This window comes from Ooceraea biroi, chromosome 1, assembly GCF_003672135.1.
Source record: "Ooceraea biroi isolate clonal line C1 chromosome 1, Obir_v5.4, whole genome shotgun sequence".
NCBI classification, from domain to species: Eukaryota; Metazoa; Arthropoda; class Insecta; order Hymenoptera; family Formicidae; genus Ooceraea; species Ooceraea biroi.
Genome location: NC_039506.1, coordinates 22,473,678 through 22,501,539, shown reverse-complemented (window position 1 = coordinate 22,501,539; position 27,862 = coordinate 22,473,678). Strand labels below are relative to the sequence as shown.

The 27,862-nt window shown below is 42.6% G+C and overlaps 3 protein-coding genes across 11 annotated transcripts in view; 2 read left to right on the top strand and 1 right to left on the bottom strand.

Moving 5' to 3' along the window:
* Nucleotides 1-27,862, top strand: part of LOC105283503 (teneurin-m) — a 603,501-nt gene that overhangs the window by 94,837 nt on the left and 480,802 nt on the right. Inside the window, exon 2 of one of the 8 annotated variants that reach the window (XM_026972352.1) lies at nt 25,466-25,493. The exons of the other annotated variants lie outside the window; for them this stretch is intronic. The gene's annotated coding sequence lies outside the window, so the exon portion shown is untranslated. The remainder of the gene's footprint in view (nt 1-25,465; nt 25,494-27,862) is intronic. 8 annotated transcript variants of the gene reach the window in all.
* LOC105283505 (sialin) lies at nt 9,058-15,227 on the bottom strand. 2 transcript variants are annotated; one of them, XM_011346324.3, is made up of 7 exons: nt 14,297-15,227; nt 13,690-14,005; nt 12,434-12,716; nt 11,495-12,080; nt 11,039-11,171; nt 10,251-10,492; nt 9,058-9,748 (listed from the first exon to the last, which is right to left on the bottom strand). In XM_011346324.3, exons 2-7 carry the CDS (start codon nt 13,691-13,693, stop codon nt 9,560-9,562), a joined length of 1,437 nt encoding a protein of 478 aa, XP_011344626.1. In that variant the 5' UTR covers nt 13,694-14,005; nt 14,297-15,227; the 3' UTR covers nt 9,058-9,559. The 2 variants fall into 2 exon arrangements, with proteins under 2 accessions (XP_011344626.1, XP_026828208.1); XM_026972407.1 differs by having other exon boundaries at nt 14,788-15,227.
* On the top strand, nt 15,323-21,283 carry LOC105283504 (salivary glue protein Sgs-3). The gene is made up of 2 exons (XM_011346323.2): nt 15,323-20,200; nt 20,353-21,283. Exons 1-2 carry the CDS (start codon nt 20,141-20,143, stop codon nt 20,695-20,697), a joined length of 405 nt encoding a protein of 134 aa, XP_011344625.1. The 5' UTR covers nt 15,323-20,140; the 3' UTR covers nt 20,698-21,283.

Here is a 27,862-nt window from a genome sequence, read left to right as displayed (position 1 = left end):
ACATTTTCACAGTAAATTAATCGTGCGGATCACGTTTATCCTCGCTTTTCCTGTCGTTCTTTTCGATCCGCAAGCCCTGCTCACTGTCTGGAATTCGTTTAAACGAGACGAAAGGCATACCGTGCGTGTGTGCTCGCAATCGTAATGGGCAAAGCGGTACGATTTCGGTCCGGGAATGTTTTTGACAAATCACGGGGAGGAGGATATCCCCGTATCCGCGGATCCTTTGTCCGGGAGACTTTGTATTCTCTCGAGCACAACGCGGGCACGAAACTTAAACAATTGGATACACCAGACGACGGACAACGGAACGAGATACGACGTGTCTCTAACTGCTTACGTGTTCCGAGCACATGGAATGTACACAGGTTCTTACATCTTTCGATAAACTTCCGGGCGTAACGTTATCGTAAAACAGAATAAAGTCGCTTAAGATCTTCTCTCGGGTTGTCATTACATAAATACGTCAATTATTTTCAAGTAGATTATTGGAATCATCGATTAGAAATTTTCTTGTTTTTCTGAAACAAAATGAATTTTTGAATTTTGCTCTTTAATCGGATATATTGCACTCGAGTTGTTTTCCACGCGCACATACATGTATGTATACATGTGTTTTCTGCAAGCGTTTCTTGCCATGTAACGAGAGATTTGGATTCAATCAATGTGAGAAGTTCCACCAGATATATGAAAATACAAAAATTTAATAAATATTCGAGGAATTAATTAATGAATTTGTTGATGAGCGAAATGCCTTTCTAAATCAAACACAAATTTTCCTTAAATATTGATCGTATCGTTGCTTATAAAGAAAATACAAACACACAAACACACACACACACATAAAGCGCTAAGAAGGTTATTTTAATTTATAAAATTTCCCGATTAGTTTATGCCATAAAAAGATAATTTAGAATTTATTAAGTTTTTTCTCTTCTCTGAAAGAGTTAGTCCGTTCGGTGGCGCCGTTTGCGGAGAAGTTTTGTACTAACCTTTGCATCTCTTCATCCCCGAATATATTCCAAAAGTGAATCTAATATATGAAAGAAAAAACAAAATGTGCTTTAAATAATTTCACACATTGTCTTTTTTCTCGATAAATAAAAAATTTAATAACTGGAATTTGGAGAAGTCTGTAATAATATAATACAAATGTGGAATATAATAATTAATTTAATTAAATTGTTAATTAATTACTCTCTTCATCATGACTATAAATATAAAATAAATTTTGCATCAACATATTAACTGATTATTAAGAGAATCGTCTAAGAAATAAGATTAATCTCTACTTTATTATAGAAACACAGTACACATACATTTACAGTTTTCCGATATATGAATTTTATCCCGCGTTTATGTGTTCACCCGATAACCGGTGGTAAACCGGATATAGGCGACAGCATTGGAATTAGGAAAATATATCTAGTGTGCCGCTGTTATTATGCTGAGTCACAGAATCGATCCCCAACAGCGCTATACGCCAGGGTGCAATAACCAACGCAGGGTCCGCCTACACCCGCCCCCCCCCCCCGCATTTGGCGGCTCCTGTCGCAGATAATCGCCCCGTAATTCATATATCCAGGATCATTATTATTCATACTTCGAGTGAGACCGCGGTATGCAAAGGCAAATTGCCAGCCGGACCGGCGGCTTGCAATACCGCGTAGTGCTTGCATACGCAGATACATATACGTAAAGCTTAGCTTTTCATCGAGCATTACGTAATGTTACATCTATGTACAAAGTGTGCCATGAGAAAAAGAGTGAGTTTACTTTGGAAGTTAATAACGCTTTACTCAACTGTAACGTGAGACACGCGTTAAAGGGGATGGAACCGAGTCACGAACGACGAGTTTATAAGCCGCGCGGATACCGATCGTATCGCACGGGGTAATGTACAATAAATAATTGCACGTTGTTAAGGATTGGGTAATGGATGCGATAAACAGTAATGGGCTTTCTATTTATATCGTACATCTCTAGTTCTGTTTTTGGCTCTATACAGAGTGTCCCAGACCTACCGTACCATCGGTTAATGGTAGATTCCTGAGATGATTCTGAGACGAATGTTCCTCTTGCAAAATGTCGAGGGTGGCGTAGTTTCGGCGCTACAAAGGGTTGTAGTTATCCTATCCTTGTGTAGAATTTTCCCGCGTTTAGTAACGGTGGGTCGAAGGGGTCCCGTGCATCGCGCACACTTCAATTTGATCTTAATTTTTCGCGGCTGTTCAAATTGAAGTGTGCGCGATGCGCGGGACCCCTTGGACCCACCGTCACTGAACGCGAAAAAATTCGACACAAGGATAGGATAACTACAACCCTTCGTAGCGCCGAAACTACGCCACCCTCGACATTTTGCAAGAGGAACAGTCGTCTCAGAATCACCTCAGGAATCTACCATTAACCAGTGGTACGGTAGGTCTGGGACACCCTGTATAGTCTTGCTTATTTCAAGCGAGTCTTTAATTACCATCCCTCGCGTTTATAAGTATATTTATAATTAATACGTACAAAAAATATCAATGTCATTTTTAACAAGTAATTCGCAAACTGTCAATCGAATCGCTTTCAAACATGCTGTTTGCCGTAAAACTTTCTTCTTACGGAAATAGTCGAGAGGCTTAAGTCGAGCCTCGCGCGACGAGATGAATCGAGATGATCGATAAAATTTTTTGTCGCATCACCCTTTGCAAAGAGAGTCGGTGTATTTTCAAGGCTGCCACCAGACGGTCGCTTCCTGCGCCAATTATGTCGCCGGGCACTTCACGATGGTCTTTAAACTAGCATTACGTGCTTATCTCTCAAGCATCTCGTGATAAATCGCGAATTGCGGGTTACGTGCGAGCGGCGCGGGAATTGAACGCTTTAACCGTGGCGTTACATATACATGTATATCGCGACGATTATAAAGGCAGTAAAAGAAAGATTAACAGTCACAGGCGTCATTTGTTCCCGGCTCAAAGGCATAATTACTGTTCGTTCCCCGCGCGCACGTAAAATCCGCGTCTATCTGCACTTTTTCCCATCGATATCTCTCTCGGTGATATATTCGAGACACGGCCGGGTATCGCCAAGATGGTGCGCTTTATTGGCGAGCTTTTTGTCTCCGACGTAACACGCGATCCGAGATGCTCGACGAAGTCGCGCCACCTTTTTATGGCGCACCCCGTACGTCTTTCTGCGGCTAACGGTTCGAAGAGGAAGGGGGTGCTCCGACGATCACGCGACGTCCATAAACGGTTATCGCGTCCGTCGGCCGGAAGTACACTCCTGACAGCCGGAAAAAAATGGTCGGACTGCAATTCTTCAATAATTACGCTCAGTAAAACAGAAGGAACCTTTCTACGCCTTACATCTGCAGATCATCTTCCTTCCACGCAATCAGTCGTGGAAGGAAGTAGTCGGATCGTTATCGATTCGAGTTCTCGCGCGCGCGAATCGTCGGTTCCGCCAGATTCCGGGTTGATTCCAACCTGTGGACTCGTCACTCGTTATCGGGCGCCGTTATTTTTCACGGATTATTTCCGTATATTCACGGTTCGACGTATTTCAACGTGGAAAAAAAAGGGTCGATTGCGCGTAACGCAGATTTGCGGAATTCCTCGGCCGCTAGTCGAGCTCGCGCCGTCTCAGCGTGTCAAATGAAAATATGTCACTGCCAGTCGGTGGCAGTCGAAATCCGGACGCGGTGGCGTTCTCATCAGCATGCGAAAACTTTGTTATTTGTTTGAACACGTTAAATTATGCATGCGCAATATGCCGACGGCTTTCGACGGGGTTCAGGGACAGAGGCAGGGGAAGAGAGAGGGGATGCTGGCGGAGGACGACGCGAGTTTGGGCGCGAGAGAAGGGCGCGATCTGCGCGGGGGTTAGTCAAAAGGACGGATGTGGGGTGCGAAGCGAAACGAGCGAGAAAGACAGGCAGCATCGGCACCACGTGACGAGGAGAGCGCGCGAGTCGAAGGGGTGGCAGCCTTTGCCTCAAACGTAATTGAAACAACAATAAAGTACGAACGTACAACAATGAACGCGCCTAATAACCCCGCTCTTTGCCAGCTCTATGGCTCGGTCTAAAAACCGGGGGTGGCCACGGCGTCGACTTTGTCTGTCGCTCGAGGGGCGTGCGAAGATATGATTAAATTACGAGATACGAGCTGTGTCCCGCGTCCGCCAAGTTCCTGTCCTCAACCGTCCGAAGGCAAGATCGACTTGGATTGCTGGATTGCTGTAAAACGCTTTGCGCATGAAAAAGTAACGTTAAGCCGAATGCTATTGCTAATCGTTGAATAATAGTTGATAACGGAATAATCGTTGAATAATCGCGCTGAATAATCGTTTAATATTACATGCGGGCTTCCGGGATATTGGAACGCAATATTATTACTGCGTTTTATTATGTACGCTGAAAACTTGGCAGAAATCTGCTTATGCAGATCGCGTAGTGATGTTTTACGCGTGAAGGTGACTACGTGAAATGCGAGAGTCTTTTTAGTACACGCGCACATAAGCGTACGCGTAATTCCCGTTTTAAAAATCACGAAACTCGTTTATGTGCAAAGTAGCCGGTTACTTTTAACTAAATATACCTAGATCCGTCAGCAAAAATATAATCCTTGATTGAAGCAGTACAAGAACAAAAAGCAGCGATTAATCAAGCAACGTCACTCGAATAACAAATGCGGCACACATGTTGCGGACAATACTATACTTTTACGTGAACGTGGACGCACAATTATACACATTTCAGTAGCTTTAATGTTATCAGAAATTAAAAGTCACCAAGAGCAATGCAGATTACAGGGTAAGATCGCGTAGAAAATGCTAGACGACTAACAAAGACTTGCGTGCGTGCATATCTGTATACGTGTACGCACGTATGCCCGCGCGCGTACGTGTGCCGCGCAGTCGTGTGCGAGTTAATGCGGCGTGGCGTGGGGTGTGCGATGCATTTTTTTATCCGTCGACAAACGAACGGACGAACGTGACGCGGCCGCGCTAATCAAAATCCGATGCAGCGGCAACGACCGCCGATTAAGCGATCCCTTCTGAAGCCCCTCGTCACGAATCCGCGAAGCTGCAACGTGGCTTGTCCGTCGTTCGCTCGGTCGGTCGGTCGGTCGGTCGATCGGTCGGTTTGACACACAGATCCGCACCCTCTGTGGCCTCATCCCCCGTCTGCCCGCGCACACTTCGCATATACATATTTATACACAGCGCTCCCGCGCGCCATCCCACTTTTGCATCCACGTCGATCGTCCCGGAGCGACACACGGCCGACCACGCCAACCGGTTATAGTCCGTTTAAAACATGAAACGTGGTGACAGCCGAAATCTGCAGAAAGCTTCCGTGTACAATACAACTGCTGGCTATGCCGCGAGAGAGTAAGCCGGTCAATTGGAAACGAGGTGACCGAGTTTCGAGCATTCCCCTCTCTCCATCTCCGCTCTCTGTTTTTCTCCTTCTCTCTCTCTCTCTCTCTTCATCTCCGGAGCACCGCACCGCGTACGTTACGCTCGCGATACTCATTATCCCGCGCGAGCAATGGAGTTCTTTAGCGGAAGCAACCCCGACGCGCGCAATGCACTGCGAGGAAATAATCTCGACTCGCTGCGACGTGCGAGACCACCCTTAGGTGACCGTCCGCAACGACCGCGTGACCCAGCTCACGTCCACAGACGTGCGACCATTTCCCCGCTAATGCCGCATCCCGTTCACGTAAACGAATTTCGATACACCGCCGAACGTAACCGCCAGGTGGACCGAGATCCGACGAAAATACCGTAATCAAGTCCCTCGGCCGACACCGTCCACGGTGGAGTTTTGCTTGCACAAGAAACATGTGACGATAGTGCCTACCTACGGCGAATTCATGGGGAGGAATATTAATCCAGGTTGCGTTTTGTGAAACTGTGCAGTTTGTAAACGGCAACGGATAAGAACGTTGACAACGTCGCGTGCATGCGTTCGGTGCACGAATGGTTACGCTTAATAGCCAAAGTAAGTCGCAACAACAATTAAATTCAAAGGTCTCTGAAATGAGCATGCAGGAGCGCACATGAGCGAAACACTCAGCGCGCGGCACTTTAATAGCTCGCTGTTACAGCACTGAAAGAGAAGCTGAGACTTGACTGTTTGCTAGTATAGCTGTATTTGCCATTTCATTGTTATTCTATATGCGATGTCTTGATTACGAGCACCATTGGAAAGTGTCACACATTCATGTTTACCGACTAGAAATCGTTAAATATAAATTGCTACGAGCAATTGCAGCAACGTTCAAACGTAGCTTGATGATTATACCGGCCGCGTATTACTGAATCACTCGCGCGAATGAAAACATTTGCATAAATGCAAACGGCTTAACATCGCACGTCTCTAAGTGTTCCGAAAACATTTTAACGTGTCGGTAATTGCTTGTTGATATTATAAGATAAAAGTTTGACGTGGCGCAACGTCGATATTGGGGTAGAAGGGATTAAAACGCGGCGCCACGTGAAATACGTTTACTATCTTGTTACAACGTCAATCAAAATGTAGGCAATAAATCATCAGTGTACCATATCCCACGGATCAAACGCCGAAAACTCCATATCACGTTGATAGCGCATAGATAGGCGTTACGATATTATCTTCCAGTAAATGTAATAAATTTTCGTAACGCCGGCAGGGGTATTTTACACGCGAAATATTTATCGCGCGCGGCGAGATATCCGAAATTAAATCGTTCGCGCCATCGGGGTGGCGCATAATAAAGGAACACCACGGTCGGGCATTGCCACGAGGACTCGGTAAAATCGAGCGGATATCGTTTGAATAGAGTGTACTCGGTCCCATCCGCCAACCACCTTAAATTCACCGTCCTTTCGTCGTCGTTGTCGTCGTCGTCGTCGTTTCTGGCTTCCGTCTGGCGTACGTCGCGCGAGCTCTTATTAAAGGTGGCGATTTATCGCTAGTAATAACGGTGCGGTCTGGTGCTGCTTGGCGGCGAATGTCTCCCGCCAAGGTTTCTGCGAGGAGCAAGGGAGCTCGTAGCACGAGGAGGAAGAGGTCAGGGGGTTGAAACTGGAAAGTAAGGGTTTATTCGCGGAAACCTCGTCCGCGAGGGTGGTCCTGCAGAGTCCTGAACCCCTTTCCTCCTCCTCCTCCCCTTCTCCTCTGTCTCCCGATAGTGCGTTAGGCATGTGTGAACGCGCGCGCGCGCTCCCCTTCCCTTCCCCCATGTAGATTAACAATTCCTGACATTTTAGTGGCGCCCCGGATGCGTTAACGCCACTTCAAGTACCGGAGTGCTCGACTGTAACGAGCTCCAGGATTGATTAACCGCCGTAGTCGAGCGACCTGCAGCTACGTGCTTCTCTAAGCAAACGGGACGACGGCCCGACGAAAGATCCTCGGGACTTATAATTACCGCCTGATTAATCGCCATTTTGACAGATAGCTCGGAAACGGTGGGAATTTTTCACTGACCCGTTGCGCCCGAACGGTCTACTGTATGCATCTATTAATCTTCTTAAAATATTGGAGTATGCAAATCGGGTGACGTCCGGCCGACGGCCGGATGGATCGGTAGCTGCTCTAAAAAAAAAGAAAAAAATTGGGATGGAAAATATTCGTCGGATAAGAATACGAAGATACCAGACGCACGTGAAGCTTCGTCATTTCGGATACGTCGACGCGGATGCAGAGATACGCGACTAATGATTCTAAGTTTCATCTCTTTTGTTGTGTAAGCTTAAAATAAAACGCGAAAGATGCGAACGCTCGCGATTTAGTCTGTGTGCAGTCTAATATTTATTGGCAGATATTAATTGTCAATTTCAGACTACTGTATCCTAGAAGAAAATCTAGATCGGTTAACATAGCTAAGCGGGATAGACAGGTGTTTTCCCACGTCAGTAGTGATCGAACGATGGATCACTCGACCGGATTTGGACCGGCGCATGTACATGCATCGATAGACAGAATAGGTCACCTGCACAAGGGGTTAAGAAGACGAATAAGCATTATTCATACCGTGAACGCTTATCCTTAAGTTATTCATCTCATGAATTAGTAAACACGATGAAGAGAAGCTCTGGCTCGCGAGCATCGGCCCATCCCTGGGAGGAAACTTACTAGAATATTAAGTCCAAACGATTTTTGTCTTCCATCTGCCTCATCATCAGAAGATACCAATTTCGAGATTAATAAATGCAAAGTAATCGATATCACGATAATAACTCGGATAATAACAAAACATGTTCACGTTACGTATTTCCTTATTTGATATTAAATTTAAGAAAAAAATTAAGAAAATTAAAGAAAACAAGAGCTGTACGTCAAAATATTAATAACAAAAACTCGAATGTACTCGCGTCTATGATTTAATGATCTAAATCATCAAAATTTCCCGATGATCATTAATGCAACTTCTGGATATAAAGTAAAATCTGACGAAACGTCGAACGCGCGCACAATACGCGTCTCGTCGCCCTCATCTTTCGCATTTCCTACCAATAAAATTTTCAAAGAGTTTCCGTAGGTTTTGGAAGGGTCTCAATATTTCTCTCAGACCCGCGCATCCCCTGTCGCGGTTGTCGGTAACATTTGAAGGAAGGAGGAAATAACTTGGCGGGAAGCAATGGCTCGCGTCTCGTCACGGCATCGTCGACAGCCGAGCGGCTATAGGCTGGAAATAGATTACAAACGTAATATTTCAACCGTCGTAAATATTCCCCGCTGCTGATGCCTTCGTCCCATCGTCTTTTTTCCCGCGTCGGTCTCGCGCCGACTAGCAGACGTACGTTACGATGTCGCGATCTAATTGGGCTAAGTGGAATTTTTGTACCAGGTGGTCCCTAATTAATGGTCCATCATTAAGGGTGGTCTCGCGACTTTAATAAATCATGGCGTAAACTCCGCCACGTGAAACAGTTACGTTGTCGAATTCGCTCGGCAGCGATGCTAGATGATTCATCTGCATCGCGTATCTTTTGCAATTCCGTTTTCCAAGCAAAAGATTCCGTTTCATTTTCGTGATTTTATAAATCAGACATTAAATCAATACAGATAAATGTAGAAAATAATTTGATGCTATATTAAGTTCTTTGCACGATACATCTAGTAAAATTACTGCCCGTATAAGGCAGCAGAAGTTTTGGCACCGACAATATCTCGCAAAGTGTATTCTCACCATAAAGTTCTTCTTCTTCAAGTACAATATAATACAATATTGTAAGATGCTACGTGCATAAAAAAATATATAATATATTCATAACACATAAACTGATAATTAATTTACATTCGCTACTCTAAATAGGCTTATAAAAATTGCTAATAACATATCAAAATGTTACAAAATACGGGTTTTGCGAATATAAAGTATCGACGAAAATTACAAGAATTACAAAATTCTTGACACTTATAATTCTTCGCCGAGAAATTACACGAACGTATTTGTGAGATTTGTTTGCATAACGCGTCTTCATCTACGTAGTAGATAAGATGGATCTTTCGTAAAAGCATGTTCTCTTGGAATTTTAAGAAATTAATACTAGATAAACACGGACTCAATCCTCAAGTCTTTGTTTCTTCTTGTCGTGTCTCCTGTTGCTGCTGTCCGTTGTCCTCCCAATTTTCAACGTCCTCTATCGGATAATTCCATGGTTGAATTTTCGCAGATCCAAAAATTACAAATATCACGAAAGCGAGGACACTGCAGACGATATTAATCCAAAATGCGTATCTCCAACGCAATATAGTGTGCTACAAAAAGTCAATGTTAATTCAAATTATAATCAATGATATTAAAATTAATAATAGTAAAACAATTATATTAAATTAATCTAAAGTAATCAATTATATTACAGATAATAATAATCAATGGTATTAAATTTACATTTATCAAAATTATTAAAAACGATAACAATGAAGTTAATAAATATTATATCTTGAAATATATCACGAAATATAATTTATTACAAGTTTAAGAAATCAATGATCATTGTTCTTAGAAAATGCTTATTGTTACATTAATACTAACGACTAAGTAATTAAGCTAATAAAGATAACAAGAATAAGTAATATTAAATAAATCAAAATTAATAACATTAAAAATGATAATAATGAAATTAAGAAATATTATATCTTGAAATATGTTGTTAAATATAATTTATTCAAAAGTTTAAGAGATCAATGATGTTGTTCTTAAAGAATACTTTTCGCATTATTACATTAATATTAAGAGTTATTAAAAATGTTTACTTACTCCTTCCGCTACGAGAGAACCAACTATCGGTGGCAAGATAAAAGCAGAGATGGTACCCGGGGTATTTGTAATACCCATGAGAATTCCCGCGTAATTTGGAGCCAAATCGTTTTGATTACAGAGGTGGCCAACGAATATAGCACCCGAGAATATTATACTTAAAGTCAGCAACACCGTCGACGTTACACGTGCGCAACCGATGTACGTGATTATGATTAGAAACACACTAGCTGGTATCATACCTGAAAAAAAGTATTTATGCACTTTAAATAATGTATTAAACATATCGGCTATTTTAATTGCAAACGTTTTTAAGCAAACTGTTAATCTTTTTAAATAAACGATATTTTTCCTCTTTTAATTTAACGCTAAGTACACATTTTTAAATATAATATTAATATCTTTGATTATTAATATGTAATATTACTCATCATTATATACATGCTTTTTTTAATACGGATTTTTTTATATGCAGTTTGATATTCTTATAAGAAATACTGTTATTATAGAAATAGCAACTCCAAGGCTACATGCGTTATTCAATATAGCAGTTACAGACGTTACACAAAGAATTTGCAATCAATGCCTCATCTTTATTTTATTAACGTGCAAATGAATCTAAACTCAAGTTATGTCATTATTTCCGCTGATATCGTTAGTTATTGATGAAATGACTAGTACTACTTTTAACTCTGTTACTTATAAAATCGATAATCTGAAATAGTTTTGCCTCATATCTCGTAACATGAATCGATTGTTTAATGAATTTACACTTTTGAAGCACGTACTTATAAATACCGCGCTTTTGCGGGCAGTGGTTTGCGACCAATATCCTTTTCTCCGTCCCCAATCTAAAATCCTGCCCAATAACGGATTGGTGAAGGCATTTACAAGATACGGCGCGCAAACGATAGCTGCATTCTGTAAAACAAATTAAAAATAATTTACAAAAAAATGTTTAATAATTTGCACAGAAAAAATTGAGAAAAAAAGGAAATAATTTACAATGTTAGAAAGTATTTCACGTAAATGAACATGTTGTACACAATTTACAGAATTTCATAGCATTTTGCAGAAATATACAAAATTGGACAGTCACAAATATGCAAAATATAAAACGTTACTTTGTCCGTAATCGAGTTTGAAAAAGTATACAACTTTTACTGAAAAATATACAGTAACTTATCTGTCGAACATAATTGAAACAAATCATTGTTATTTTAACGCACTACGATTGTTCTTACCGATTTGATATCATATCGCAATATCTTGTTCATATAAAGCGGCAGCTGGGTGAGCAGGAAATACCAACAAAAGTTGCCCAAGGTATTGGTAACGATCAAAGACAGGAATGGTACCGACGTAAATATACTTTTCCATGGGACTTTCATTTTTGAGGATATGGGCGCCCGATGGCCATACGAGTTCACGATGAGCGATCTCTCCTCTTCCGTTATGTATTTCTGCTCTTCTGGACTATCGGCGAAGAATATATAGAACACCACGCACCAAATAAATGGTAGCGCTCCGTGGATGTAAAAAATAGCTTCCCAGCCTACGTAATTTAATATCATGCCGGAGCTGAGAATAGATATCACGGTGCCGATCGACGTTCCGGCGAATATGATGCCGATCCACATGGACTTCTCCTCGTACACAACCCATTTCCCCAGAATAACGTTTACAATGGGAAGATTCGCCGCGGTCATGAGGCCGGTTAAAAATCTTACGACGTATAGCGTGTACAATGAGCTCGCTACGACCGGCACCAGAATCGTCAAGATTGCATTTGCCAGCACGCAAGTTAACAGCACGTACTTGGTATTGAATCTGGAAAATAATAGAACGGTGTGTATATGTGTGTGTACATACACATTTCGATTTTGTAAAAATAAACGAGAAGTTGAGCCCTTCAGCAGTCAAACTGACCAACTTCACTTTACGTAAGTAAATTTCTGTTTTGGTCTTTGAGAATCAATCATCTGTGTATACGTTCCGGTTAAATTACAATAAAAAAAGCTTACAGAAAATGAAGTTGATCAGTTTGACTTCTGGGAGACTGATTTTATAAATAAAATACCAGTAATAGATAGAATATAAATGAAATGCTATATAAATAGTATTGATATCTTGCACATAAATGTGAGATATAAATTTAAGCATATAAATCACCTGTCACTTACCTATCTGCCAAATATCCCGATGGGAACATACCAATGAGGTAACCGGCAAAATATATGCTGATGACCAGACCTTGCTCGCTCGCCGTCCAATCGAATGGGCCGTCAATATCGGTGACGGCAGCTTCAGGAGTTTCGTATTCCGGACATTCGTCCGACCAATCTGGCAAACCTGGCTTTTTCTTCACCATGCCAATGATGGCTGTCGCAATGTTCACTTTCAGACCATACAGAATCATGTTCGCTATACACAGCATTATAGCGTACAAATATCGCACGCGTATCTCTAAAAGAGCATTGCGAAAGAGAAAGAGTGTTAGTCACGATTGTTAATGAAGTTTATTATTAAGTCAAGGTTAACATAATTGTCCAACTAATTACGTGTATGTGTACATGTAACAGCATATAACTCTAAATTCTTTTGATAACATAATAACATTTCTTAAAACTGTTATCGCAAACTTGTGCAAAGAAGATATGCAAGAAGGCATTTTTGCTATTCTTCATTTTTCTAAAATAATCAATATTCTGAAATATCATATTTTTGTAGATTGATATAATGCGGTATTACGTGTCGAATTGCGTAGAAATAATGTATATTATTCGTGTCACATATTGTATATACAGCGAGTGGATATACGCTATTATAATATATATATGTGTATTATTATACATATATATAATATATAATTTCAATTATAAATTAATTATCCAGAAAACCAGATAACGTAAAATAACAAGAAAAAAATTAACAGAGTTTATTTATTTAATTGCGATAAAGTAAAGTATAATTTTTGTCAATGATATAATGATTATTGGACATTTAGAAATATAAGAAAGAAAGTAGTATCATCAAGATAGTAATGTATAAATATATACATTACATTTGTATGTACATACATGTCCATACGTAATACGTATACAAACGTATACGTAGACAAACTGCAGGTCTGCCACACACAAATAATAAATATATATTATTGTTGCATTATAATAATCCTGGTAACATTAAAAATAAGTACTTGCAAATAAAGTCCCGCATTGTCACCATGTAAATTAAACCTCTTGCATATACGACAACGAATATTCACGATAACAGAACTATAAAATTTACATACACAGATCTGTAAACGCGTAAAAGGGAATGTGTGTGTGAACCACTCCATAATTGTGCACTAATATTACACCTTTGTCAGCTATCAGATGGCACTAAAACTTATCACATTTTCGCGACAGTAAAGCGAGAACTATTTTCTTACCCATGATTCTGGATATTTAATACAATCTCGGCTAATGATCCAACGACATCGATGACCATCACGTAGCGACGTGTCACTGCGGTTTGTTTTCGTATCGACACGATCACCGACTGTTTTCACGCGATTTCACTGGCTCGCACATTCACCGGCACGACCACGACTATCGAATTATAATTATCGCCGGCGAAGAGACGGGGCATCCGGATTCCTCCTCCACGAGTATCTTTCTGAACTCGTCGGCGCAGCCGACTGCAGTTGTGTGCCTCCCTAGCCACTCGAGATTACAGCCCGTAATGAGAAGCGCACTGTCACTCATCTGTAAAGTCAATAGGTTCCGAGATTTTATTGCCTTGATAAATATGTCATTCGTCGTCGGGCGATAATATTGCCGTTACATTACATACGCGATCGCAATGTTGCTACGCGGAACGAAACAGTATCGTGACAAGCCGAGCGAGCGATATTCAATGCGATAGATGGATGACTTCGTGATAGCTTAATTTTATCATCGTGCTACTTTGAACGACGGATGCCACTTTGCCTCAAGATTTAGCATTTATCGCCTTCGAATAACGCTTTTGTTAAATATATTTGTCCAAGTTCTTACTCAAGTTCCTCCTGTCATAGTCCTGTCATTCTTCAAGATGGTTCTTTGCGGGCTCGCGATATTCTGCACTTATAGCAGCTTTACCACTAATGCACGTATCTTGTTTATATGCCATACTTTATCAAAGTACAAACAAATTTATCGAATCAATGATGCGATGACTGGAGCACAAGTCTATGATGTATGTGTCTATGATGTTTAATATACACAACGAAGAGAAAACGGTAAATCAAAATCTGAACACGAGTAAATCTATGATAATTGTTTCAACTAGTAAGATAGGTCTACATAGACATACCAACGTGCCTGTTTACTTCGAGGCCTATTCAAGACACAATTAAATTGAATATGGAAACACCAGCGTCTATATACTAAGGAGAAACAAGTTTCTAAAAGAGTAAAACTTAAATAAACGACTCTTAGGAAGGAAAGCGAGATAATCGTTTCCTCTTTTTCTCTCCAAACAAACCGGAATGTGTAACGTGACTTACCGACACTTGTTGATATTCGCGTTCACACTCTGAATAAATTCTCTTTTCCTGCTTATTACGTATAGTTAACCTTTTAGTTTTCAATTTAATAAAACTTTGTAAATTAAAATTTAATATTTCTGCTAATTTCGTGAATGTAACATTTTTGCTAAAAATTCCCAAGTTAATGGAAGAATCTCAGAGAATAGACCACGACAATTTCTGACGAGACACTCGGTATAAGTGTTCCATTTCAAGTAACTAAAACATTAGATAATGTCTCAACGCGCACACACATTGTTATAGAACGAGAGAGTAGAAATGATGGCAGACAGACCGATAAGAGAAAAATATTTCAATGACGTATGTGCAGAGCCTGAATAAGCGATAACCGCCAGAACGAGATATGAACGTATGAATCGCGTTGCGAAAGACCGTTTGACACGAGTTGACCAACGGCCACGCACTTACTAAACTATGGAAGCGGTTTTAACTTTCAGTAATTTTCACTTAAGTGATGATTTCACAATGCGGACAACACGCCATTAAATTTACCATGTCATTATGTGGTTTCGAGCTCTTTTACATCCGCTGAAGTCGTCCGCGCGTATCTATGCATGCATGTGAACTACGCTCCTGCATTATATTTTAAAGAAACTTAAGCAATTGCTCAATGAAAACTTTTTATAAACAATTTATTTCTCTTTCTTCTGCTCTCTTATCGAATACACGTCGCTCACAATGTTGTAACCTATGCTAATAGTTACGACTGATTAATTATGCAGTTAATCGGTTGTTTTTTTCTTTTAACACAGTCGTTCGTTTCTATTATTCAAGGCGACTCGTTGTCTCCGACGATTCTTATTTTCAAGGCGATTTCGAATTAGTATTCGTTTTATCGTCTGCAAATGAAGTTTCCAATTTCGATAATGCGGCAGGGTCGCAATTCACGACATCATTTTGCGAAACCGATCTGTGCGCCGGTCACCTCGTGCGCTCATGATGCCGTGTTATTCGCGCGATACTAAAGCGGACTGCGCCTGTTTTGATTACACAAACGCCGACAGATTCATATCTCTCTTTCTCTCTCTTTGCCTCTCTCTTCCCGCTGACATCAGCTCGCAGCGACGGCAAGGTCTCGCTTGATATCCAACCTGAATGTCCCAACCATTAGCTTGGTAGGATGCTTCGACACGAAACTCTCGGTCTCTCTCGATCTCCCACTTCCTCCCCCAGCCACCCTCTTTCTCATATCTTTCGCTGCGATACGGTGGCACACACGACGTGGTATTCTTAACAGATATTCGTCGGCGAGAGACGCCGCTTAATGTTTATGGGCTGAGGATAATGGAGTCTCCCCGGTGAGCCCGGTGTCCGAACGGATGAGAAACGTTCCGGAGCCGCGGCCCGGGGACACCCCGCCGATCACGGCCATGGTCTCGAATATCTGTACGTCTGAACGAACAGTAACGCCCACCAAATTATATTCAGCACGCACGCGTCATCTCCCTCTCTCTCTCCCCCCCAGTCTGCCTTCCCGTCAATTCGAGATAAACTAAATGGATTATGCACATAGTGATGTCGCAGTGCAACAGTCCCTTTCTTTCTTCCTTTCTTTATCCCCCCCCTCTCTCTTTCTCTCTAAATTGCCCGCTGACTATCTTGTTTTCTTTCACAGCTATTGATTTTTAATTAATCAGTAAGAGGGAGGAGGAATTCTGCTCTCTTAGGAGGGATCTCGCATTTGGCGGGTTATCGATCCGCAGGATCTGAGCTGCAGACGGAACAGCTCGCATTTAAATACGGCGCGACCGGGGTATTCCGAGTTAACGCTTATGTGGATCGGTCTATAACGTCTATAGCGATAACTGAAATTTTTCATAACGCATTTGTCGCGAAGTCGAGACTCGACGCAAACAGCGAAATATCACTATCTCGCGCAGCTCAGCTTTCTTGAGACCTTTACGTAATACGTAATGGTTTCTTGTTTGACGACGCGAGCGTCCTTAACGTAACATCGTCAACGTAATATCTCATGCATTTTCCTTTTTTTCTTTTTTTTTTCGGCGGAAACCGCATACGCTTCTCTGCATTCGCTCGCGCTGCCGATGGGCAGCGGCGAACGCGGCATTGGACGGTGGACACAATGACGACGACCATCACAATATTTTTACTCGACCGCGGTCTCTTTCGTGCGGTAAGCATGTGACAAGCGTGACGAAACGTTCATAGAAACGAGAAATGGACGGACGGAAGTGGTTGCTGCAACAGCCTCGTGACGACGACGACGACGACGACGACGACTGCAGCGACGAAGCTTGGAGACGCACATGAGTTACCATCATCCTCGCGTCTCTTCTGAGCTTATTCGGCCCAGCGCACACCTGCATTCGTACCGGGGTGAATGCTCGCGCATATACCAAGAGGAACATGGCAGGTTGAGAAGGGTGCGCGGGGAATCCACTCGAGAAAACGCAGAGCTCCGTGCACCGGCAAAAAATGCATACGTCGTCGCGCTCGAGAAAGGAAGATACAGACCGAGAGAAAGAAAGAAAGAAAGAAAGAGAGAAGAGAGAAGCAAAAAATCAGCACAAAACATCGGAAGATTCGTATTCAAAACGCGGAGAACGTCCACGCTGCGAGACGTCGCGCGTCAATTAACGAACGCGAAGGGCTCTCGAGGGTGCGACAGAACAATCGTGCCGATCGCGGTGGTCGATTAGGGGACTCTCGAGACGGGGATTCAGGTCGCGGAGGATTCCAGGCCACTTCAACATCACGCCAACTCGTCCATGCTGTTCAGGCCCGTTTCGGGCCGGTTGACTTCGGCCGCAGCAGAGTAAACACAGCCCGGATGCGATGCCTTTGGAACGCTGCTACTCGAGACATTCCCGTCAAAGACCGGCATCCCTCACCCCGGTCGAATACCAATTAGCCGCTGCTGCAGGTTGCGGCAGGTTGAAGCAGGTTGACCGTGCTAACGAGCGCGATGCCCCCTTTAACGTTCTTTAATTCTCATTCGTTGTTCGGACCACCTACCACGCGGACACGCCGAGCCGAGCGTGAAACCGCACGCTAACATCCGCTCGGGTCTCTGCCCATGTTGGGTCTACTGTGATTCGTTATCTCTCACAGTCGTTCAGGGTTCAGAAATGGGCGATCACTCGCGCGTGAAAGAGCGGAGCGGGTCAAGGCGGCTAATCTCGCGCGCACGTCATTATCATCCACATTATCAGTCACCGAAGTCATCGACCGAGGAAACGTGCCTCGCGCGCGTTTTCCGCCTCGCATCCCGATGAACCAGACGGTTTCATGCCGAGCAGAGAAGCGCGCGCCTCTAAAGCGTGCGCGCGGCATACATCGCGTCACTTCTCGTCGCACCGCGAGATAAAAAAAGGAGACTACCCTCACACACAGGAGACGAAGGGGTGATATATGCGGGCATTAGTTATACACGAGATGTATGAGGTTTTGTGGCGTCACTCCGCTGCTGTCAGATTCCGGCGCGGTGCTCCTCTACCCGACATAATCGGGACGACCCATATTTCCCCGCCGCAATGCGTCAAGCCCAGCCCCTCCTCCCCCTCTGTGTGATTCCCCGTTTCGTACCTTCATTTTTCACTCCCGCACTCCGTGATCTCCCTCGTCCAAATTCACCTTCCATGTCGTCGCGAGCGTCTCTCCGCCCGTGCCGTCGTCTCTCTCACCCTCTCGCCCGTCGCACGACCCATCGGCGTCGCGACGATTGTACATCGCTTCCGGTAAGATTCTCCTCGCAGGATACCCGAGGAGACCCGATCGAGACGAATCGATTCGCGAGATGCCGCCTGCACGGCGAACGGCAGTCAAAGCGTCGTAGTAAATATTGGCCGAGCATTTTCTATCTATCCCCGAATGCTCCCCGAGCGCTCCTACTTTGATAAGAGAGCCGTTGCGTGAAGTGATGGAACTGAAATTGCCGGCCACCCGTTCAATTTCCCGCGTGGAGGAAGGAAAAATCAAAAGAAAAGTTTCAAATTTTCAGTTTAGGCTCCGAGGAAATTCCCTCATGTTTTGAAGCTCCGGGCGCGAGCCTCGGAAATTTAATTAAACAAATCGTTGCCATTAGACACCATTATTATCGTATTCTCGGCATCAGCAGTGCTGCAACCCCATCAATAACGTGAATGCATGTAGACGTTATAATCAGAACCGCTGGTACCTTTTCCCTGTAAAAGTGTATCGGATTATGCTGGGGAGGAGGAGGCTATTCTGATGAAGATCGTCAATATCGATTTTTCGTTAGAGAATGAAAAATGCGGGCGTTGCTTCGTAAAATATGTGCGCTTTATCTTACGCGTCGGGAAATGTATGCGTCACGACATTTACGGAGACGACAGCGCTATTGAACGACCATAAAACGTTTGTTTGTTCGGCAAGTTTACACAGCTTTCGTAGTCAACGGCAGCCGTCGGTCGACCGACTGTCACTGAATGAAATGCTAACGATGATGGATGACCAAGAAAGATCTCTTTCTTCCGTTTGATCCGTAGGGAAAGAGGGACGTCGGTAATTTGTACGCCCGGCAGTCAAGTTATCAGGAAGCTGCGCCTTCTCGGATTGCACTTAAAATATACCATAATTAAATCGTGATTCGTTATAACTTTGACATCTAAGTCCACTGTGTTACGCAAAGATGTAATCACTGTCATTATATAATCACCATGATTAGTGCATGCGTGCGTGCGACGAGGCATTTATGCGAACGGAAATTGTAGGATGCGTTGATTTATCTCCTCGAGACGCTTCCGTTTCTCGTGTCGCAATCTGACGTTCTTAACCATTTAAATATTTTTGATAACGTAAGATTCATATTAATTTAATATATAGGCTACCGTAATGTAATATCGCAATTAAATCTGCAATATTTTTAATGCCCTTTTTTCTGGACAGAAATGAGAGATATAATTTTCGAAATGAATTGAAACATTCATGCTAGAGTTACTAACACATCTATTCCGATATAGACAACAATTAAAATTTGAAACAAAAGATGTCTTTTGTTTGTAATTTTATAGGTGAAGGGCAGGTATTCTCTTGTCTCGAGTTACACCTTGTACACGTGTGCGTGCTCTTGACTCTGACACCTTTACGAATGTGCGATTTTGTCAGCAACTATGTGCACTTGAAAGAGTGCAGACAGTTTAATAGAATCATTAGTATTTAATTGTCACAAAGAGTAATTGTGCAACACAAATGGCACTAGAAGAACTTATGAGACATCAATGATAAGAACTAGGTCAGCAAAAATAGATATTCATGAGCTCGGTATATAAAAATGCTGTCGCTGCCTCGAAATAACAGAAGTTGAATCGAGTTGTAACCAAATCCAAAAATGCGCTCTGTATTGCTGTATCTCCTCGTTATTACCGCGACTTACGTCGTCAAAGAAGCTGTGAGTATTTTAGAAACTAATCTTTCAATCAGCGCTCTACTTTCATAAATAATCGTGAAAGACCAAAATATTGTACAGAATGAGCGACAGCACGATGCAATTTTACTGATCGCCTCGCGATTTTTCTTCACATTTCTTACTTTTCCTGACAGAATTCCACGCCAGGAATCTTCTCGTTTCTCGAAAACTGTCCGCTACTACAACACTTTTGCCCGAAAGAATGTTGCTGCGACCCGGACTGTACTACATGTAGCTTTAAATGCTGCTTCTTTACTACATCAACATCGACAACATCGACTACATCTACAACCACTACTACTACGACCACTACTCCTGCACCGACAACCACCACTACAACAACCACTACAACTACCACTCCTGCTCCTGCTCCTGCTCCTGCTCCTTTCCGCGCCAGAAGAAAGCGCCGGATTATTACAAATTATGACAATAGTTTGTCATCGAACGTCGCAACACGCAACGTGACAGGGGAGGTTTAATATGTATAAGAAATTCGAATTTAAAATAGATATATCTAAATGTATGTAAGATAATAAATATGTAAAGTGATAGATACATATAAATACACGAGAAATAAATATGTAAAGACGCGTCACGTAATACGTAAAGTGAATCGCAGATTGCAGCTGGAATAAATTTATGAAAACGTAGCACATCGTTATTCTCCTCAAGCGGAACCTATATTGTTCCCGAACCGATTTCACGACTAAAATGAAAGCGATCTCGAGCGGCCAGAAGAAACGAGGGCTACCCGCTCAGACAGGGTTCAACGGGGTAATATACCCCAAGGTATACTCGAACTCGCCTTTATCGCATTAAAAGCGACGGCTGCCGTCTGGACAGACGTACGAGACACCCCGTATCCCTCACCCGTACCCTTTCACTCTCCTCCCCCTTCCGTATCCCCGTGGCTCGCATTCGGCGTGCCCGGTCTCACGGACACGTCATGGGCCCATCGTGTTTCGGATCAAACCGAAACGTCTTACGTATCTTGGACGCGAACGATATGATCCTCTTAATGTGTCCCGGGGCTCACCAGAGTATTATATATATATATATATATATATATATATATATGTGTGTGTGTGATACTCTCTCTTCTCTCTCCTCCCTACCTCTTCTCGAGGCGCCCGTGTCTTCCCTCGATCGTCCGCCCACGGTACGGCCGGGATCACCCTCCGTTTAAGCCGGACGACGAAGCCCCGACGAACATCGGCTTACATACATACTGATGCGTTGTATACGCGGATATACGTATTAATATGTTAATACGGTGCCGCCAGTTACGTGGCTGTTTGATATTACAGCTGCCATTCGTTTGCCTTTGTGATCGAGCGCCGAGTACTTTCGCCTCGCTATAAGCGCACGATGTCGATGGATGGATACATATTTATGAAGATGTTCGATTGATACACAAAGAGGGCGAGACATTTAATTCGGCGCGAATGGAATGGGGAACAGGCGCGTCAGAGATCCTCCGAGGACGATGTAATTACAAAATTATAAATTTGAATCGTTCACGGGACGCTTCCTTCCCTTTGATGCGAGTTCCCGGCATTTGCAGCGGCAGCTTAACGAGGCCAGCCAAGCGAATTGCGATCGAGAAATCGCGGTCACAACTTGAAGAACCAGTTCGTGCTATCTGCTACGGTTTGCCGTCGCTTTTCTGGTACGTTTTCTTAGGATCGTTGTAACTGTCGACTACGAGGAAGACGCCTCGCTGTTGCAAAACGACGTGCACGATTCTGACGCGCCGTGCTCTGCAAGAATGTGGCGCCAGCTAAGCACGTTCGTAAGCCGCGTTATGACATTCCTGCGTCGCGAGCAAGGGCACGAGGGTGGAGAACAGTGAGATGTGACGGTGTCTTGTTAACGGCACACGATGTCCTCATTATCGCGACTAACGGTGATGACGATGCAGGTACCGCGCGATGCGAAGTGGATTCTTCGCTCTTCGAATGATGAAAGCGCGAGGCAAGCAGCGTCGGGGACTACACAGAGGGAAACTGTGGACTCATTAAGATGGTCTGGTATTCGTTGAGGATGAGAGACGTTTAAGTTCCTGAGAGGGGACTGTCCCCCGGGAACTTGGCCACTTGACGAAATGATAAGGTATACATTAAAGATAAAGACGTCTTTCTTTAATTAGATACATGGAGAAACGTTCTCTTAAATACATTAGCACTCGTAAATTGAAAAAGAGTGCCATATATATACACGACAGGGGCAGACTGAAAGGATAGGCAGTAGACACCGTATACTCTCAAGCAATCCTATTCAAAAAAAGGTGTATTAACTTCGTGAAGTTCTTTTTTATCGAATATTGAGGCCTCCTTTCCGCGATGCTGATTGGTTCTTTTGTTTGACTCGAACTTCGTGTGACTTGAACTGTTGCGAATGTCAGAATGTCATAGTGGCTGTCAGTGCGATTATATTGATAAATTTGTGTTTTTATTTGTGTATTTATTTCATCGTGAAAAATAAAATAAAATAGCGCGCACATAGCGTATAATATAAATTTTAATGGCTAGAACTTTTTCATTTATTGTTTTAACGAATTTTAAATAATCGAGAACTCTAGGCAATATGCCAATTAACAATATAAAGAGCACAGAACTCCTCGGAAAAGAAAAAATTTTAATGGCTAGAACTTTTTCATTTATTGTTTTAACGAATTTTAAATCATCGAGAACTCTAGGCAATATGCCAATTAACAATATAAAGAGCACAGAACTCCTCGGAAAAGAAAAAATTTTAATGGCTAGAACTTTTTCATTTCTAAATCTAAAGGATTTTCAATCGTCGAGACCTCTTCGCAATATGCCAAATAACAATATAAATAGCACAGAACTTCTTGGAAAAAGAAAAAAATTTTAATGGCTAGAACTTTTTTATTTCTAAATCTAAAGGATTTTCAATCGTCGAAAACTCTTCGCAATATGCCAAATCCACTCTTAAAAAAGCCGTGTTAAATGTCTTCGGGTGGAGATTAACAATTTGGTAGAGTGTGATAATTGTGCATATATTAAATAATAGATGAATATTATTATTCGAAAACATTATTAATATTGAAAAATAAAATAGCGCGCGTATAGTGCGCGCCTGTGTTGTACTAGTTTAAAAAAAAACAGAATGCGCCGCGTATTCTCAAGAGATCAAAGTGAAAAAAATCGAATTATGCAGGAATTCCATACATTTTAAAGAAACTTATAAATATATTATTATTTCTTATTATTATTCGACATTATTCAGCAAAACTTCTCTTCGTATAAAGTTAGCAATGTAATGGGTTGTTCAAAACGCACACGAGTATACATATACATAAACAGTATCATGTCTCACGCTTGTTACTCAACAAACAAGACTGAGCGAAGTAAGAAAGACACTAGGTGCATATGATATTTCTTACGGGGATTATACTGCATACTGAAGCCCGTGGAAGAGTGTCAGTTACAAGTAGCGATCTACGATGGCTTCGGCTTAACGTCAAAGTCATTTTGCCCGTGAGCGCTGCTTAAAACGCTGATTACCGCATGAGAAAAGAGTTATCACGGTTATTATTAACTCGATGAATTTCCACTTGAATTTTATCTTACGATAAATCGCCCGTAACTTCGACCTGACGACCTTAATCTCGAGTTTTCATCTTATAAGCCGTTGCACGAGCAGCATCGTTATATATCGAAGCGAGTGCATGCGCGAGACGAACAAAACGTCGCTTTTAATATTCCATATCTCTCCCATCTGAAACCTTTGGCGTCCCGCAGGGAGACACGGCTCTGTCTATCGTAAGCGAGGAATGAATTAAAGTTTCTGCGGAGACTTTGTTTCCCGCGACGGCATTCCCGAGTCAAAGGGCTCGCGATCTCCCTGATCGATAATGATCATCCGCCGTTCTCGCATCGCGCGTTTTTCTCCTGCGCTTGTACTCCGGAAATAATAGACAATCCATTTCGGTGGCCGTAAACAACGATCGAATCTTCAATTTCGTTCCTTATTATATTTCGCGAGTCGGTCTCCCTCCCTGCAAACGAGGGAGAGATCGAGCAACATTTTTATACACCGGTATCGAAAGTGATTCGCCGCGGGAAGAATAACTGTTTGTCAGCCGGAGAAATACGAGGCTGTAACGAAGTGCTGGGCACTATCGATCTTCGCCGCGGCTCGTTCCCGCGTCATTAATCCTAAATAAGGTTTATAAGATAAAGTGGAATGGGCTTGCGAAGGTCAATAAATCTGAAGGAAATGGTAAATTTGTTTCGTACGTACTCTAGATTCACGGATAAGCGGTGCTTACCTGTGTACAACGTGATTTTCTTCGCCGTGTATATCCGGTAACGTTTCCCTAAAGATTTTACAACTCGAGTAGTAAACCCGCATTGATTGATTACGTCATCTACGTTTTGCATTCGAGATTTTGTTGTCTTACTTCAAAGACACGTCATACATTTTACTTTCAAAAAAAGAAGTCTGATCACTTAATTATTTAACGGTGAAACGAATGCGTCACGTTCAATCGTTTACCAAGAAATGATATTTGGAAACTTTATAACTTTAATACACGCCTTTCAACAGTTTGATTAATAATGTGGATTCTCATTACTCCAAGTGAAACGCAATACGTTTCGGCCCGACTTATTATACGGCTCGTCCGAAAATTACGAGGCAAGCCTCGACGGGACCATTGAAGGCAATTTCATAGGGAACTACCTCATCGGCGATATGAAATTTCACGGCATCTCTCGTGCTCTGTTACCCTTCTCCAAGTCACGATGTTGGCTTGGAAATATTCAGATGCTGTTTCTGGCTCGCGCCGAAAACAATATCACTCTCTTTTCGATTTTCAAAAAATTGAGCTGCACTGTACGAAACTAAATAATGCATAGTTTGACTCTTTCACTTAATTTTACGCTATATTTATTATCATTATGGATTTTGCGTTGTTTAACCATTTATTATCTAATGCGCTTTTTTTAATTTACTTAATATTTTACCTTTCATTTTTACTATTTTTATATAATTTTTAATATTTTACTATAATCTATTTTTATTTGTCGCTCGCAACTTGTTCTCTTCGGCCGTTTATTTATTATAATAATTATTTTTATATGCAATATCTCGTTCATATGTTTTTTTTACTAGCAATTCATCTAAGATCTGATAATAATTCCGACTTATCCACAATATATTATGACAACAATTACAGTTTTTGGATAAATCTTTAATAGATTTGTTTCCAAATTTCAGCAAAACAGATTTAGAAGAGGCATTGCAGGTACGTCATTAAGTTGATAAGTAAAGAAAACCAAATTCCTGCAGTTTTTTCTTCTTTCTTTTGCGTCAAATTGATTAATATTTATTAATTAATATATTTTTACATGATGAGAATATATACATGTAGCAAAGAATATTAGTATTAGTTGTGTATATGAACATTTTATTTAATCTTTTACATAAATCTTTTCATTGTATTGTATTGATATGTTTTTCCAACTTGCTCCCAATTTGATATTCTCTCGGGAATCGACCATTTTGTAATTCAAGTGGAATTCGTGTACACGCGTAGACTGCGTAAGCGTCTAAATTTCCCGTCCGGCGTAGAGGCCGCCGATAAGGTCTTCGGGGTTCACGGAAGGATCGGAAGAGCCACGCCCTGCTCGCGTTGCTCGTTATTCACGGCGCGGCGGAGCCCCATCTCTCTTGCGCGCCCAGATCTCGTCCATGAATCTTATCCGGGCCGCGGGTCTCCTCGTTAAATCTCGCCAATCAGATATATATCGGGGGAGATGCAAGGCGCGGTTTCGTGGTCGAGCGGTCGCCCGGCCGTTTACACCGGATAAAATACTGCGTCGGCAGATGCTCGCTTCCGCCGCGAGTTCAACCCTCTCTCGATTCTTCAGCGGCCTGCAACGGCGGCGATGGCGACGACAACAGCCTGTATGGTGCACCGTGTTTATGGTGTACGTTGTCCAAGTCTTGTGTACTTTAGGCTCTCCTACGCTTTCGTGTGAACACGAGATAGCCAGCCAGTCAGCCAAACTAGTCCTGCGTTGGTGTGTTTCTGGCGCGTTGTTGGAAGAGCGACCGCGCCGCAACTTCCCGCCTCCGCTCGCTCGTGGTGGCTCCCTCGGGCCACCTTCTCATTATCCGTTGGTGATGGTGGCTGCGGGATGGCAATGGTGATAGTGATGACGACGACGGCGGTGGCGGCGACGACGGTGGTTGAGCTGGTGGTAGTGACGATGTTGAAGACGATGATGGTGGTAGTACACTCGCGCTAGTAGTGGTAGTCGCGTCCGTAATGGCAGTTCCGTCGCAACAAAGGAATCGTTATTAAGCGTCGACCCGCCCGGGGGACGCACCTTCCTGGACAGTCCCCGTGAGAGGAGACGGATACGCTCCATCCAAGCTATTGTGCGTTCTCGTGCGAGCTTCGCGCGGGATAATCTGTAAAGGAACGCGCGATTCCGCACGCGGCTTTCTGCATCCTCTTCGACTCCTCGAGGAGCTCTTCTTCTTTTCTCCTCCTGAGCGCGTGTTCGCGCAGCTCGTTGCGCGAAGCGTCCGCTTCGGATGCGGCGGATGCGAGCACCGAGATGCCAGATACGAGGTGAAGAAAAATGTGCTAGACTGATCTAGTAGACCTTCCTTCCTTCGGTCGGCTATCTGGATGAAAAAACGATTTCCACGTGGATTAAGGCGAGATATCGGGCCGGCGCAATTGCATCCGTAGATCTTGGAGCGGCATTGTTTCCCCGTGATGTATTCTCGTCATTAGGCTTCCAAGAACGTAATCGTATCCATGGGCGTCGTTAACGTTATTACGTTCCAACGTTGGTTGACGTTCTCAATTCCCATCTAATTACTGATCAGATTAAAGCACGTTTGCTCGAACGCCTTATAGATTGCGCGCGTCAAGCAACATCTCGAATTAATTACGAAAGATACCGAAATTCTTGCCCCGAATTCTTCGACGTAAGTCTACGAGTCACAAAAAGGAAAGCGAGAGATCTACAGAATGGAAGGTTCGACTTCTGTTACGCCCTAATACGCGTGTAATGGCCCTTAAACAAGGCTCCTTTCCTAATGTCGACAGCTGTCACGGTAATTATCTTACCCAAGGCACATTTAGATAAGTGAAATGATATACTTTTTAAAATTACGGTAGTTTTGTATGGTATATTACTGTATTTGAAAAATGCTTTTACTACCACTCTCAATCACTTTTACATGTATTTTTGTATAATAGTTTTTTATTTTGACACGAACACTATAGGGTAAGGTTGCCACCATTGGACCGTTGTTTTCATTGAACCACTAAGGTATTTCGAAAACTAAAACGACTGTCGGCAAAAGAAAGAGATAGAACGCACGTGCACGCGTCCCCCCGCTATCCTCCTCACGCTTAAGTTCCATTGCGGCCGCTACTGCAGAGTGATACGCGGCAGTAGGGTTTAAGTACCAAAAAAAAATAAAACGTTTGAAATAACCACTCAGGTATATCTACTAATCGTGATTTTGTCTTATTTTTAATATTCCCTCATGAAAGTATATTGATTTGAGGTGTTATTACATCGTTTAGTTAAATGTTCAGATCTAACTTCAAAATAAAAAATCGTCATCGTAAAATTTATACCTAATTGC

Bases quoted from the DNA above. Each gene is read 5' to 3' on its own strand.
- LOC105283504 (XM_011346323.2), top strand. From the start codon at position 20,141: ATGCGCTCTGTATTGCTGTATCTCCTCGTTATTACCGCGACTTACGTC. The intron at 20,201-20,352 runs GTGAGTATTTTA...TTTTCCTGACAG, and splicing joins CTTACGTCGTCAAAGAAGCT to AATTCCACGCCAGGAATCTT.
- LOC105283505 (XM_011346324.3), bottom strand. The intron at 11,172-11,494 runs GTAAGAACAATC...TTTGTTTTACAG, and splicing joins TGCGATATGATATCAAATCG to AATGCAGCTATCGTTTGCGC. The intron at 10,493-11,038 runs GTACGTGCTTCA...ACTTTTTTTCAG, and splicing joins CAAAAGCGCGGTATTTATAA to GTATGATACCAGCTAGTGTG.